General features: G+C 33.7%; 1 protein-coding gene across 1 annotated transcript in view; it reads left to right on the forward strand.

Annotated features, from left to right (window-relative positions):
- The first annotated feature begins 1,951 nt into the window (after positions 1-1,951).
- The window catches only part of LOC126980157 (lachesin-like), a 125,926-nt gene continuing 113,163 nt past the window's right edge, over positions 1,952-14,714 (forward strand). Inside the window, exons 1-2 of the mRNA XM_050829747.1 lie at positions 1,952-2,059; positions 13,052-13,236. Coding sequence (XP_050685704.1) covers positions 13,197-13,236 — 40 coding nt within the window. The 5' untranslated portion in view covers positions 1,952-2,059; positions 13,052-13,196. The remainder of the gene's footprint in view (positions 2,060-13,051; positions 13,237-14,714) is intronic.

The following is a 14,714-nucleotide window of genomic DNA, read 5'->3' on the forward strand; positions in this document are numbered from 1 at the left end:
ACTTCACAATCACTTTATAAATTTAATTAACACCCATACTACCCATGACGACCGAATGGTTAGTGACCCTGACTACTAAGCTAGAGGTCCCGGGTTCGAATCCCGGTAGGTGCAAACATTTATATGATGAATATAGATGTTTATTTCCGAGTCATGGATGTTTATATGTATTTATGTATGTTTAAGTAAGTATATTGTATTAAATATGTCGTTGTCTTGTTCCGATAGCACAGGCTATGCCTAGTTTGGGGCAAGATAATTTGTGTAAAAGTGTGTCAATATTATTATTATTATATTATACTTTTATTGGTTCACCCAACACTCAACACATTATACGCATTCCAAATCACATGTCATGTACTGTTTTTATTTTTATTGTCAATTAACTAACTTAATTTAGATCTTTATGCATGGAACATCATTCGTTTTGAATATGGAGATGGGCTTTGTTTTTTTTTATGAAAAAACGGGACGAGATGAGTGTTCACCTGATGGTAATTGAAACGCCCTGCCCATTACACTGCAGTGCCTCTCTGGATTCTTGAAAAGCCCAAAAATTCTGAGCAGCACTAGAATTGCGCTCGTCGCCTTGAGTCATGAGATACACAAGATGTTAATTCTCATTTTCCCAGTAATTTCACTAGCTACGGCGCCTTCCAGATGGAAACACATTAATGTTTACACATTACTGCTTCACGGCAGAATTAGGCCCCATTGTGGTACCCATAATCTAGCTGGCATTCTGTGCAAAGGAGTCTCCCACTGGTAATGCTGCTCTACAGTTTATACTTTCATCTATCATCGATTTTATTGTAGTTAGTATTAGTCTTGTCAAATTGTTATTATTAATTTCGGATTCGAATATTGGATTTCGATTTATTTCGTATTTTCGGTATATCACATGTATACTTTATATATTCTTTAATCTCTTTGCAAACTAGAAAAAAAATCTCAGTGTTGGTGTGTAGCTATTATTATGTTGGGGAAAGTGTTTTCGCATATAGTTGAAACTTTCATTAAAATCTTAGTGGCTGTAACTATTTATTATGGGCCTGTTTTCATGACATTAAAAACGGTTATATAAAAAAAAACAATTGCAACTAAAGAACAAGTGGTTTTGTATCTATATTATTATAAATGTGTGCATACAAAGTACATATCACGGAAGTGAAACCTGCATTGTGCATGAACCTCTAAACTGCTCCTGAGGCCCTGGTACATGTTTCTAGGCTAAACACATGATTTCAACCGCTATAAAAGACACTACTATCACCGCTACCATTTTATCTTCTCCTGGTGACTGTGTTGTAATACGTCATGCACATGACGTCAGAATATTTTAAGCTATACTCGCGACAATCTCTTCTTCAACTATGATCGCCTGGTACCAAAACACTGATTCCTATCTTATTGTCTCCCAAGTTATATCTTATAAATTTGTTGTTTGTCTCTTTTGACTTTCTTGCTTTTTCGTTTCATCGGCTTTCACTTCAAAAATATATTTACCAACGATATTCCCACCTACCCAAGCCTCTGTTTAAATTCGACAAAATGTTTTACCTTACGTACAGATATTTTATTTGATTATCGGCTTGAAATTGAGTTTCCAAAAGTCTCTAGTCCTATGCAAAGAGAGTAAGAATCTCCAAAGTTTGAAATATCTTTCAGATTGCGAGTATCACGGTTTTAATTGAGATACATATCTTTATACTAAATACGGTTCACCCTGTGTTTCAGGCGAATAAGCTTCAAATGGCAAAGAGTAATTGAATTAGTTTGGAGCCTGGTTTGATAGTAACATTACTAAGTTTTAAAGTGGCTAATTCAATAATTTGGGACCGTATGCTGTAGTAAAACCGTCAGAGAGGCGGTGATGTGGGATATCAAATTATAAGAGGACATTGACGCATGCGCACTGGCAGTTGTCAAGCAAAGCCTCCAGTCTGCTCGACGCTTGTGTTCCCGCTGAACAAGCCTTCGTGATATGCGTTAAAACTCCGTTATCGTTATAATTCTAAAGTTCAAAGCTATGAATGAAACGGCGTGTTTTTAACTTTCGGTATTTTAAGCGTTATTCTACTCGAATCGTTCATCATTTAAAAGTGTGTGTCAAGTGATGTGTGGTGATAATAAACTTGTAAATTAAAAACTTTGTGTTATAGAAATTGATTTAGATATCAAACAATATATATTCTAATATCAGCTAGTAATACAGTAACTAATATATTTTTTTTTTGTTTTAAATATAAATACGAGGGTTTTTTCTTTATGAACAAAATATATTTGTTCAAAAAACTTATCAAATATAATATGTTTTTATGAAACACATGTGATACTGAAAGTATATAATGTTAACAAGCGAATTATTATTTTTAACTTGACTTCTAGGCCATTTTTGGCAGACTGATACGTCTTTTTAGTGCGTCGCATTGTAAGGACAATACCACAAACAATTCTAAAGAGAACTTGACTATTTAATGTTATTTATTCATCTTGAAGAATAAGAGTATGATAAAATATACATAAGTATGATATTAGAACATTATATTAGAGGTATATTGTACAACGTAACTATTTTAAGGACTTTTATTCCTACTCTTCTCGTCTTCGACTATTTCCATTTTTCCTTGCATTTCTGTTATTTAACAGATAATACCTTGATAAAAGTTCCATCTATTTGCGACAATAAACAATAGAAATTTCCAAAAACTAAAAATAAATTCACTTTTCACGCGTTACTTTCCTTTTTCTCGCCATCGTAGACAGCTTTTATTTAAATATACAACGAAAAACTTAAAATATTTTTAAACTTCAATTTTATGCATGATAACAATATTATCTTTAATGCGTTCTTCACTTTGAACGTCATATCTAGCTCATGTATGTGTCAAAAACATTTGCTACTGTGACTCACCAAGATAAAAAAAATTGAGCTTTGATTATTCCGCGGCTATTTAGTAGGTCTGATAGCTAAAGTATGTACAAGCTAGTCCTATGCCCAAGCTTTTTATTCAAACTTTTTTTTTATTTATGAAAATAAGAGACGAGACGAGCCAGACGTTCAGCTGATGGTAATTGATACGCCCTGCCTATTACAATGCAGTACCGCTCAGGATTCTTGAAAGACCCAAAAAATCTGAGCGGCACTACAACTGCACTCGTCACCTTGAGACATAAGTTGTTAAGTCTCATTTGCCCAGTAATTTCACTAGCTACGGCGCCCTTCAGACCGAAACACAGTAATGCTTACACTGCTTCACGGCAGTAATAGGCGCCGTTGTGGTACTTATAATCTAGCCGGCATCCTGTGGAAAGGCGCCTCCCACTGGTGACTGGTGAACTGAAGCGAACTAGGGTTTGTTAGAACAAGATTGCAGTAATATAATAGAAGACCTTACGGGATCATAAGATACAATCTGACTGTTTTGCAAATCAAAGAAATTCTATTATTCCCTGTTAAGGATAAAAGAGGAAAACTAAACCACAACTACAAATTATTGTTGTGGATCTACTAGCATACCATTGTTGGCAATATTTAGTAAAAGGCATTTATCAAACAGTTTTGTCAGTATTTTGGCTTTTTGGTTCGCAAATTACCATTATGGTATACGTTGTTTAAAAAAATGGGAAACATATAGAAAGCATGTAAAATCAAATCATTTATAGCATAGTTATAAATGTTTGAGCACAAATAAATTCATTGATCGATACCAACATAAATTGACAGCTTATCCTAGAAGTAAGTCTTTGTGAAATCGGCTTAAGTTACTTTTATTAGTTAGGCAAAATACGAGTAGGTACCTGAATTTCTAATACTTTTAGTGTCATTAATAAGGCAAATTATAAGATTTCGTTGCTTTTTATTGTCATATGTCTACGAAAGGTTACGCGTGCCAATACACAATATAGATCCCCTATTTCACGTCCTTATGAGACACTGAAATATCGTGAAGAACGTTTGTTTGCTATGAATGACAGGTAGCCTAAGACCCACTTATCGGTAAATGGGTTAATAATAATAATATATAAGCAAACTAAATGAAAACTTCTAAAAAAGCGGTACACAAAGTATAATAAAATCATCCACGTAAGCAAAAATTTTCATAAAATGAAAACTACTGGTCCAAACAATGTCAAATTTTTATAGGACCAAATAGCAAACATTCCGCATCAAACAAAAGAAGATTCACAAAAATCGGATCATAAATCTCAGATAATCGGTGTGCAAACATAAAAAATATAAATCGAATTGAGAACCTCCTCCTTTTCGAAGTCGGTCAATATAAATTATTAACCACAGTAGTAGTATATTCATCATACCATTTTAATACGTCATGTCTAACAATTTTATATAATATTTCGAGTAAATTGACTATCGGCCGTTTTCAATAACCTTTCTATCCTTACTTTAACTTACTAGAGGTAGGACAAATCTATACTTTTACGCTGACTTACATTTCAATAACCTATCGACATAAAGCATTGGACTATAACTATACTGGACATAACTATGGATAGATAAGATCTTGTCATTAACGGCCGTTTCCAATATTCAGTCTATCTCCGGTTGTGGCCTACTTGAGATAAAAAACGTAACTATCGTTGACTTTTCTGTCCCAATAAACTTATCGACGGTAACTCACCTTATCCGTATGCGCTGTCTGTCAATGGGATGACGAGCTTAGAAGTTTGTGCGTAAATTGCAATTCACGCGTCCCAATATAAGGCGATATGAATGACTTATCGGGTATATTAGGATAGCTTCAGATTATTGGCAGCTAATTACTGACAGTAGAAGGTAGTAATTTATCTCTATCTGTAGATAGTATATTGGGAATCGCCGTAAACGGTGTATGTCGTAACAATGATTATGTCGTAAGAACGTATTAGAATAGTAATATTGTAATAAGCCATTGCTTTAACCCTTGTACCTATAATACAATGGTGTTATGTTTTCGTGTGATTTGAGCAACAATTTTGAATTTCTGTATAAACTCAATCAAGTTGAGGTAGTCAGTTTCTCCTATCGGAGAAACACTGAGAGTTATTGATTTGTTGAATCCATCCTTTGATGGGCGGATATCGGCAACGACTGGCTGGCTAATTATTATAAATAATTACAATAGGGTAGTAAATACATCTAAAGATGATCGTTAAAGTAGGTTGGTAAATTTTTCTTCTTCATACAATGATTATATTGGATAGCAAAATCTTGTACAAAATTATGAAGACAGCAAATATATTATAAATATTTATCTGGTTTGTTTTTTGTATACGTTTATATATTTCTTTTATAAAAATAAGGGACGAGACGAGCAGGACGTGCAGCTGCTGGTAATTGATTCCCAATACAATGCAGTGCCGCTCAGGATTCTTGAAAAACCCAAAACTTCTGAGCAGCACTACAATTGCGCTCGTCACCTTGAGATATAAGATGTTTAGTCTCATTTGCCCAGTGATTTCACTAGCTACGGCGCCCTTCTGATCGAAACACAGTAATACTTACACATTTATGCTTCACGGCAAAAATAGGCGCCATTGTGGTGACGAGCGCAGTTGTAGTGCCGCTCAGAGTTTTTGCGTTTTTTCAAGAATCCTGAGCGGCACTGCATTGTAATGGACAGGGCATATCAATTACTATCACCTGAACGTCCTGCTCGTCTCGTACTCGTAATTTCATAAAAAAAAGTATATATCAAAACGATGCGGGACTGCAACCCGCGACATCTCGGGTTCCGTCCGACCGCACTTTCCAACTGAGTCATCCGTTGTACGCATGAGTCGTAAATTTCTGTATATCATGTCTCAGGTTGTGGCTCCATCTACAGGATCTTCTTTACAGTATGGTAAAACCTGCTCGATCCCAATAATTGCATATTATTAGAATATTTACTTGAGATGTCGCTATTTTCAATCTAAACAATTTGTTATTTTAAAGTGATAACTCTCACTTCTGGAATTGATTATACCTGACCCTTTCATAAATTTCGGTTACAAATTTAATTTATTTAAACAAATGTTTAAGTGTAGAACTTGAGTGTTGCTCCTAGCTTGAAGAATTGAGAGTAAACTGTATTTTACATAAAAGATACATAGACACCTCTTTTGTGTCAGCAATATTAAGTTCACTCGGTCATAATTAACTTAGTGTATCTGCTTAATTAAGCAACGGACCGGAGCGATCCTCACAGAATATAAATAACTGCAAAGTAAAGCTATATTTAATAAAAAATAACAAAAATCAAAATACAAGTTATATTTTAAACAGATACTTCAAAACCCAAGCTACAAATATTAAAGTTAGTTTATCTATTTTTTTACATAACCAACTTATAATAAAGGTGTTCAAACTAAAATTATGATCACCAATTACAATAATTAAGTAAATAGTATAAAACAATAAAAAAACAATTTTTGTTGTAAATTTTAATCAAAATTAAAAAAAAAATCATAACCTTTGTTAATTTTAACGTCTAGATAGACTGCGACAGCTGAAAACATCGAAAAAAATAGCGGCGAACTGATAACCTCTATTTTCGGCAACGACGCACACTAAATCAACGTGACATACATATCGCGAGTGTAAGACGTAACTTATCTCGCACTTCTGCTCTTTCATAAGGTCATAATTATAATTTCATTAAAGTACTATTTAAGATATTATCAATACCCGCTCTACTTAAATTCTTGTCTTAAATAGAAAATGTTTTTCATTCGGTGTTATTTTATTGTATCCCATGGGTCCTATATGTACCCTTCAGACAACAGTGTCTCTCTCAGAGTAGGCGGGGTAAAACTAACTTTGTGCCATTGTATTAAAGTGACAAATATATTTTTTATGTCACCTGTCAGGTAACTTTGTCAATATTGATAACTCAAGGGCTCTCTTCTATCCCCTATGGTACTTGAAAGAAACAATTTCAATCTAGAGTTGGAGCGAATTACTCTATGAATAAAACGATATTATAAAATATAATGGGGCAGTTGATGCTCTAAATAAATGTACTCATAATAATTTTAAAAATATTATAATGTAGGTCACGAAATATGTTAGTTAAGCTTTTAATGATAAACAATATGTTATGTTTTTAAAGTGATAACCCTTACTTCTGGGATTATTACACAAATAAAAATTGAAAAAAAAACTTTATGAACGATGCGTGAATCGAACCCACGACCTCTCGCGTTCCATGCGAGTGCTCTTCCAACTGAGCTAACCGTTCGAGTGACGTATCCTCATAGAATCTTGTATGCTTTGTTCAACTCTTAGGTTGTGGCTTCGTCTACAGGAGCTACTTAACAGTTGATAACCTTCTCAACCCCATTAATTGCATATTAGGAAATTGGCTTAAAAATCTAAACAATTTTTGTATTAAAGTGAAACCCATCAATTCTAGAATTAATAAATATACAAATTAAATTTGTAACCAAAATTTATGAACGATGCGGGACTATAACCTGCGCCTAGGTTACATTTACATTTACATTTGAAGTAATATTTAGTTTTTGTTTCTTTACACAATATTTATTTGTGTATTTCTTACATTATAAGAACAATTTTCTAAGGACAAACATATTAGAATACTGTTTCACCAGTGGGAGGCTCCTTTGCACAGGATGCCGGCAAGATTATTTTAGTAAATTACTAGTGTAAAAGTAGATTATTAATGTAAACATTACTGTGTTTCACTCTGAAGGGCGCCGTACCAAATGAAATTACTAGGCAAATGAGACTTAACATCTTACGTCTCAAGGTGACGAGCGAAATTGTAGTGACGCTCAGAATATATATTATTATAGTGACGCTCAGAATAATATATATTATACCAGTGGGAGGCTCCTTTGCACAGGATGCCGGCTAGAATGTGGGTACCACAACGGCGCCTATTTCTACCGTGAAGCAGTAATGTGTAAGCATTACTGTGTTTTGGTCTGAAGGGCGCCGTAGCTAGTGATTACTGGGCAATGGGACTTAACATCTTACGTCTCAAGGTGACGAGCGCTGTTGTAGTGCCGCTCAGAATTTTTGGGGTTTTCAAGAATCCTGAGCGGCACTGCATTGTAATAGGCAGGGCGTATCAATTACCATCAGCTGAACGTCATGCCCTTATTTTCATTAAAAAAAAACATAGAAAGGCTAACAAACAAGTTGTTTACTTCAAGCAAAGCACCAATTTGTTCCCAATAGTGTTCCTGTTTCCCGACACGTTCCTTTACTCTACAATATTAGCTCAGAAGTTTTCGTCGCACTCTACATTCTGATTGCACAAACGTTAAATTTAACCGGCCACACCACGACCCGCGCAGAAAATCCGTATTTTAAATAAAAGGCACAACGAATTTGTGAGATTTCTTTGAAAATACCCAAATGTAATTGACGAACGCGAGGCGCAACGGCGCAATTTTATTAAATTACGGATGAAATGTTTTACGAACTTTTTCACTTTAATAAAATTTCTTTTCTCTCGTTTTCAGCAACTGACAAATAAATGGCATAAATAATGTATTGGGAAAGAGCTCATTTAAACAATTGAATGCTTTTGTTAGAATTCGATAAAAAGTGCAGACATTTGTAAAAATATTCAATTATATGTTTACTGGCGGTAGGCTCCTTTGCACAGGATGCCGGCTAGATTATGGGTACCACAACGGTGCCTATTTCTGCCGTGAAGCAATAATGTGTAAACATTATTGTGTTTTGGTGTGAAGGGTGCCGTTAGTGAAATTACCGGGATAATGAGGCTTAACATCTGATGTCTAATTGTGATGAGCGCAAGAGTAGTGCCGTTAAAAATTTTAGTGGTTTTTCAAAAATCCTGAGCGGCACTGCATTGTAATGGGCAGGGCGTATCAATTACTATCAGCTGAACGTCCTGCTCTTCTTGTTCCATAGTGTCATAAAAAAATAATTATAAATAAATATATATATACTGGGCGTCCCACGGCTATGCCACATGAAGGATAAGTGCCTGAAATATTATAGATGAAACAATTTACTGAAAGTAGTCTTTATTTTAATTTAAATAACAATTTAAACTACGTTGATAGAATTTAAATTGATTGCCTGGTGGAACTGAGAATCGAACGCGCTACACGAGAAAAAAAAATACCCTGTCGCTTTATCATACCGATCGAAAGGATGAAGCCTTTGGCTTGGAAGCATATGGCTTTTAATTACGTCATAACATAGCATTAAAAATAAATGAAAGAACATCTAATTGAACATTCGATTTAAACAATTGAGATTATCATGTTCGATTCCCGGATCAATCTGGAAATTATTTAAAAATCTACGAATGCAGTTTAAATAGTTTTATAAATTAAAAATTATTTTCAGTAAAATATTGCATCTAGAATATTTAAGAACAGAAATCGGAAATAAGTAATCAAAGTTAATGAGTTAAAAATGAAACAAAAACGTATTATTTAATTATTTTTAATGTAGTAATAAAATTATAAGGATTAACATCGTATTTGCGTAAACAGCTTTTATATTACCGCCTTATAATGGATTTTTTTTTAAAGTATTAAAATTGATATAGTATTTTATCCTTAAGAGATAGACATATGCCATCTTTTCTTCTTTCATATAGACTTTTCTGTAGACCTGTACAAGACAGTCAACTCTACCATACATTAATGTCTACTGTGCAATTTGGTTATACCTCAAAAGGCTTAAAAAGCGTTTTCATTGAAAGCTCCCAGGCGGCTTATTTTTCCGACACCTCCAACAAATATCGTTATTGTTTAGAAATATGTATACAAAAACTTAACTAATTATACACTAAAGCCTCCATCCTCCTCTATAAAACCAAGCTATCCATTGGTGAAAACAGCATGAAAATCAGTGCTATAGTTTTTGAGTTTATCGCGAACAGAAAGACAGACAGACTATGTTTAATAATTAGATATTATAAAACAAAGTCTCTAACATACAAATAAAATTTGAAAAACAAAATTTTATGTACGATGCGGGACTCGAACCCACGACCTCCGGCTTTCCGTGCAGGTACTCTAACCAACTGAGCTAACTGTTCGAGTGACGTATCGTTATAAAATCTTGTATGCTTTGTTCAATTCTCAGGTTGTGGCTTCATCTATCTTAGCTCAGTTGGTTAGAGCACCGGCACGGAACGCCGGAGGCCATGGGTTCGAGTCCCGCACCGTTCATAAAATTTTATTTCTCAAATTTTATTTGTGAATTAATACTAGAAGCGAAGGTTATCACTTTAAAAACATAAAAAATTGTTTATATCTATAATCTTCTATATATATAAAAATGAACTGCTGTTCGTTAGTCTCGCTAAAACTCGAGAACGGCTGGAACGATTTGGCAAATTTAGGTCTTGAATTATTTGTGGAAGTCCAGGGAAGGTTTAAAAGGTGAATAAATAGGAAAATGCTGCTAAATTAAATAAAAACAACAAATTCGTTTTTCCTTTGATGTGTCCATACATAATTTCTATGAGAGAATTTATTGACGCACGGTTTGACAGTTCTGCTGTGAAACAATTTCATTACGACAGCATGGTGCATATTTTACGTTTTTAATTTTTGATGTTATGATATATTATTGAGAAATTCACATAAAAACATTATTTTATTTATTATATACAGAACAACGTCTGTCGGGTCAGCTAGTATACAATATTTATAAGGCACTTCTAAACTTATTTTTATACTAGTCCTATTTAATCCTCAATGTCAGTAGAAACAGGTAGAGACTAAGCTCGTAACACTAGATCAAAGAAAATAGAGCTTCCGGAATACTTATCCTCAGCAAAGGCTGAATCTCAATTGGACAATTCGAGGCTTTTATTGGATGCTCGCAAACGTCTTCTTGAAATAAGTTCGTCTTGGAATTCCTTGCAAATTTATATCAGCTCGCTTTTTCTAGCTGGCACTATTGGGGAAATATAAATTGCAATACTTGAGATCCGGGATTCTTTTATTCCGCTATTCTTTAATGAAAAATGTTAGCCATAGTTTCCGCCTACTATTACTTGATTTTTCTTTTGTTTTATCAATGGTTAACATTTATAAAAGTTATATTGGATCTTTTTGGTACGATACTTTCATTGTATTAGCTTTTCCACAGTTAATAATAATAAAAATTGTGAAATTTCATATTTAAAGATATTCGAGTCGAATTCTTCGCGAATAATAATTTAATTTTTAATTTTCTCATTGAATTCTAGTGAAATATAAATTATTCAGTTATATATTTTAAAATAAGTTTTGATACATATAGTAGTAGTATATAGTAGTTTGCAAGATTTATTGTTTTTCGGTTTGAAAAGCATCGTAGCTTATGATATAACTTTTAAAATCCGTGAATTAATCATCATTGAGTAGATTTTGTGGCCATTTGCGATTTTTTATCAGTTTGAATTCACCAAATGATAGATTTGAGTTTATTTTACATAATATAATATTTGAGGTCTTCAATTACTCACAGATTCCATCACCAAAAGTATATGTTCGTTTTTATAAGTCTCTTGAAAATAAATAATTAAGAATTCTTTTACATTCTTACTGGCAACGGAATACCAGAGGAAACAGTCGTTATTTCACTATGCAATTTGAAAGTATAAGATTATTTGTGTCAAGCCACGATTTTACAAAATAATTAAAAATTGCATTTAGAAATGACTTTTTGGCACGAAGATAAGGAAGGGAGGAAAGTGGAGGAAGTTGTTGTTTTAAAGTTAAAATTATTCTAATAACAACAGATGTTTAATACCGTTAATCTGAGAATTATGACATAAAAAAAGTTAACGCATATAAAACTGGGTATAAATGTCATCAATGTGGAACAATAAGAAATTCGATCATATTTTATACAAGGGATGGATACTGGGTCTCAAAATTTCGAGCGATTGCCAATTTCGTGGTCATCTGGAGGGCAAAACCAAATTGGCTTCGAAGAAACTGGGCGCCATTAATAGAGCATGGCAATACTTTAAGCCGGCCCACATTCTAGCGCTCTACAAAGCGCAGGTCCGGCCACATATATATATTTCTGTCATCTCTGGTCTGGCACACTCCAGTATCAGCTGGATCCATTTGACCGCGTGCACCGCAGAGCAGCTCGAATTGTCAGGGACCCAGTGCTCTGTGAACGGCTGGAACACTTGGCGTTGCGTAGAGACTAAGAGCTGTTTCATCTGATTCCTGCCACCGAATTGCATCTTCGCACGATACGCCACAAATTAGGATATCATCCCCACCATCTGGATGTGTGGCGGTCCTCCACAGTGCGCTTCTCAAGGAGCTTTCTTCCACATACTACAAAGCTGTGGAATGAGCTTCCTTGTGCGGTGTTTCTGGGACGATACGACATGGGTGATTCCTCTGGAGTTGCAAGAGAATGTGGGTGGTTGTGATCACTAAACACCAGGTGACCCGTACGCTGGTTTGTCCTCCTTTTTCCATAAAAAAAATATAACCACAGGATCTGTTGCTAATGACTATCTACAAAGCTTATAATTGCATTCTATATTATAACTTATGCCAAGATTCATAAATGTTGATTCGATTGAATACACGATTGAAAAGCTTGACGACATATTTAAAAAGATGTAATACGTATTTTAGTCTGAAATTTTAATTCCGCCAATATTTGTCTAATATAATAACTTAACAATTCGACACGTGTTTCGCCTCTACACGAGGCATTCTCAGGACATGTTGAGTCAAGCGATTTTGGTGACAGACAAGTGGCGGAACTAACACTAAAGAAAACTCAAATTATTTGGATAATTATGGATTTCCGCAAAGTAACGCCTACTTCAATAGATACTGAATAGAATAGATATTTATAAAATATACATTATTCATGTATAATATTATTGATAACTATTTGTCCATAGATATGGATTTAATTATTTTGTTTCATTATTTTGTAGATATTTTCATTCGTTATTTTATTTCCACAGATATAAATATTAAAAAATTGTCATGCAATCCATTTAGGGTAAATAGATTTCATCATAGGCAAAAATCTCATGAAAATACTTTTTTTTAATTTGAAATCAATTTCATAATTAAGATATGGTTAATTGAACGTTGTAACATTGAGCTGATCTAATAATGGATAGCGGAGATAGAAGAGAAATTAAATATTAACATTAAAATACAGTTTAGAGACTGTCCTCGAATTGTGCGTGTTATGATGTGAAATAATATTAGCAGTGATGTGGTTTGCAGCTGTGCTGTATTTCATCTTCAGACTGGGTAAGTTTATTTATCATAATATTATACTGTAGTTGAAGTGAAACTTCTTTATCGACGTACGAGAGAAATTTTGTACCAACGTCGTCACGATTTTCGGTTACGCGCCATCTTGTTCTCTTACTCAAAGTTCAGTACAGTGACGTAAATAATAATAAATTAGTTTGAAAGTGATAAAATAAAAAGTCTGAAAACAAAATTTTATGAATGATGCGGGACTCGAACCCGCGACCTCACGTGTTCGGTTTGTTTTCAGTTTTATTTGTGTAATTAATCCCAGAAGTGAGGGTTATAACTTCAAAAACATAACAAATTGTTTAGATATGCAATACTGACATCTCAAGTCAATTTCCTAATATGCAAATATTGGGGTTGAGCATGTTATAAACTGTAAAGTAGATGCTGTAGATGAAGCCACAACCTGAGAGTTGAACTAAGCATACAAGATTTCATAAACGATACGTAACTCAAACGGTTATAACATATCTATTCAATTTCTGTAAAGTTGTAAATGGTAGAAAAATGATATATCATAAAGAAGTTTCACTTCTTGCCTGTGTTCACACACATATATTACACATATTAAAGATCAAAAAAGTTTGTTCTGCTTAATAAGATACATAACAGCTTTAAGGGTAAATGTATACACTTCTATAATAAAGTCCCAGCCACTGTTCAGGCATTATCTATAAATAAATTTAAATGTTTTATAAAAAGTGGCTCTGTCGTAAATCCTATTACTCCACTGCTGAATATCTAATCTTCTTTTCTTAAATCTTATTTTATAGCGATAGAAATGACTGTACAATATTGTATATTTTTATTGAAAATAGCGCAAAAAAAGAATGCTGGGAGAGTTTCTTGCGCCGCTTCTTCCCACTCAGAGCGCCATTTGTTTCCGAAGCGGTAGTAGTTTCTAGTACTTTATTAGTAATGACATCAAAAGGATCAATTCAATCAAATTCAATCTTTTTAGATTCTTTTCTTTTTCTACTATTTTTGATGGTCACTTTTAAGACCTTTAACAAAAGGAACCGTGTTGTCTACAGCTGCTGTCAACAGGTCGACTTGGTAGGTACCTACTGAAAATCAGTGTTGGAAATCAATTCCAAAAATGCTGAGTGGGTGTCCTTTACATGACGCCGTATTTTTTATTTGTTAATTTTACTATGTATATATGTTGTCTTGAATAAATGCATACTTGACTGTACTATATATTTTTAATGTAAAAAGGTTTTAACGTGGTTGAAATTTTTTCTGAAGATGTATGAGATAAGATTTTTTTAACGCACTCGATACCATTATGAGAAATAACGTTAAAAATGTTTTGTACACAGAAACAAATAAAAAAAATATTAATTCACTTTGATCGAAATTTGTGTCTTATGAATGTCAAGGATTTTATCACCACTTAGGAAAATTTAAGTAAACTTTGATAATGTGAAGAAGTGGCAAGAAACTTATTGCCACACTTTTAAATC

This window comes from Leptidea sinapis, chromosome 5 (genome assembly GCF_905404315.1).
Source record: "Leptidea sinapis chromosome 5, ilLepSina1.1, whole genome shotgun sequence".
In the NCBI taxonomy this organism is placed as follows: domain Eukaryota; kingdom Metazoa; phylum Arthropoda; class Insecta; order Lepidoptera; family Pieridae; genus Leptidea; species Leptidea sinapis.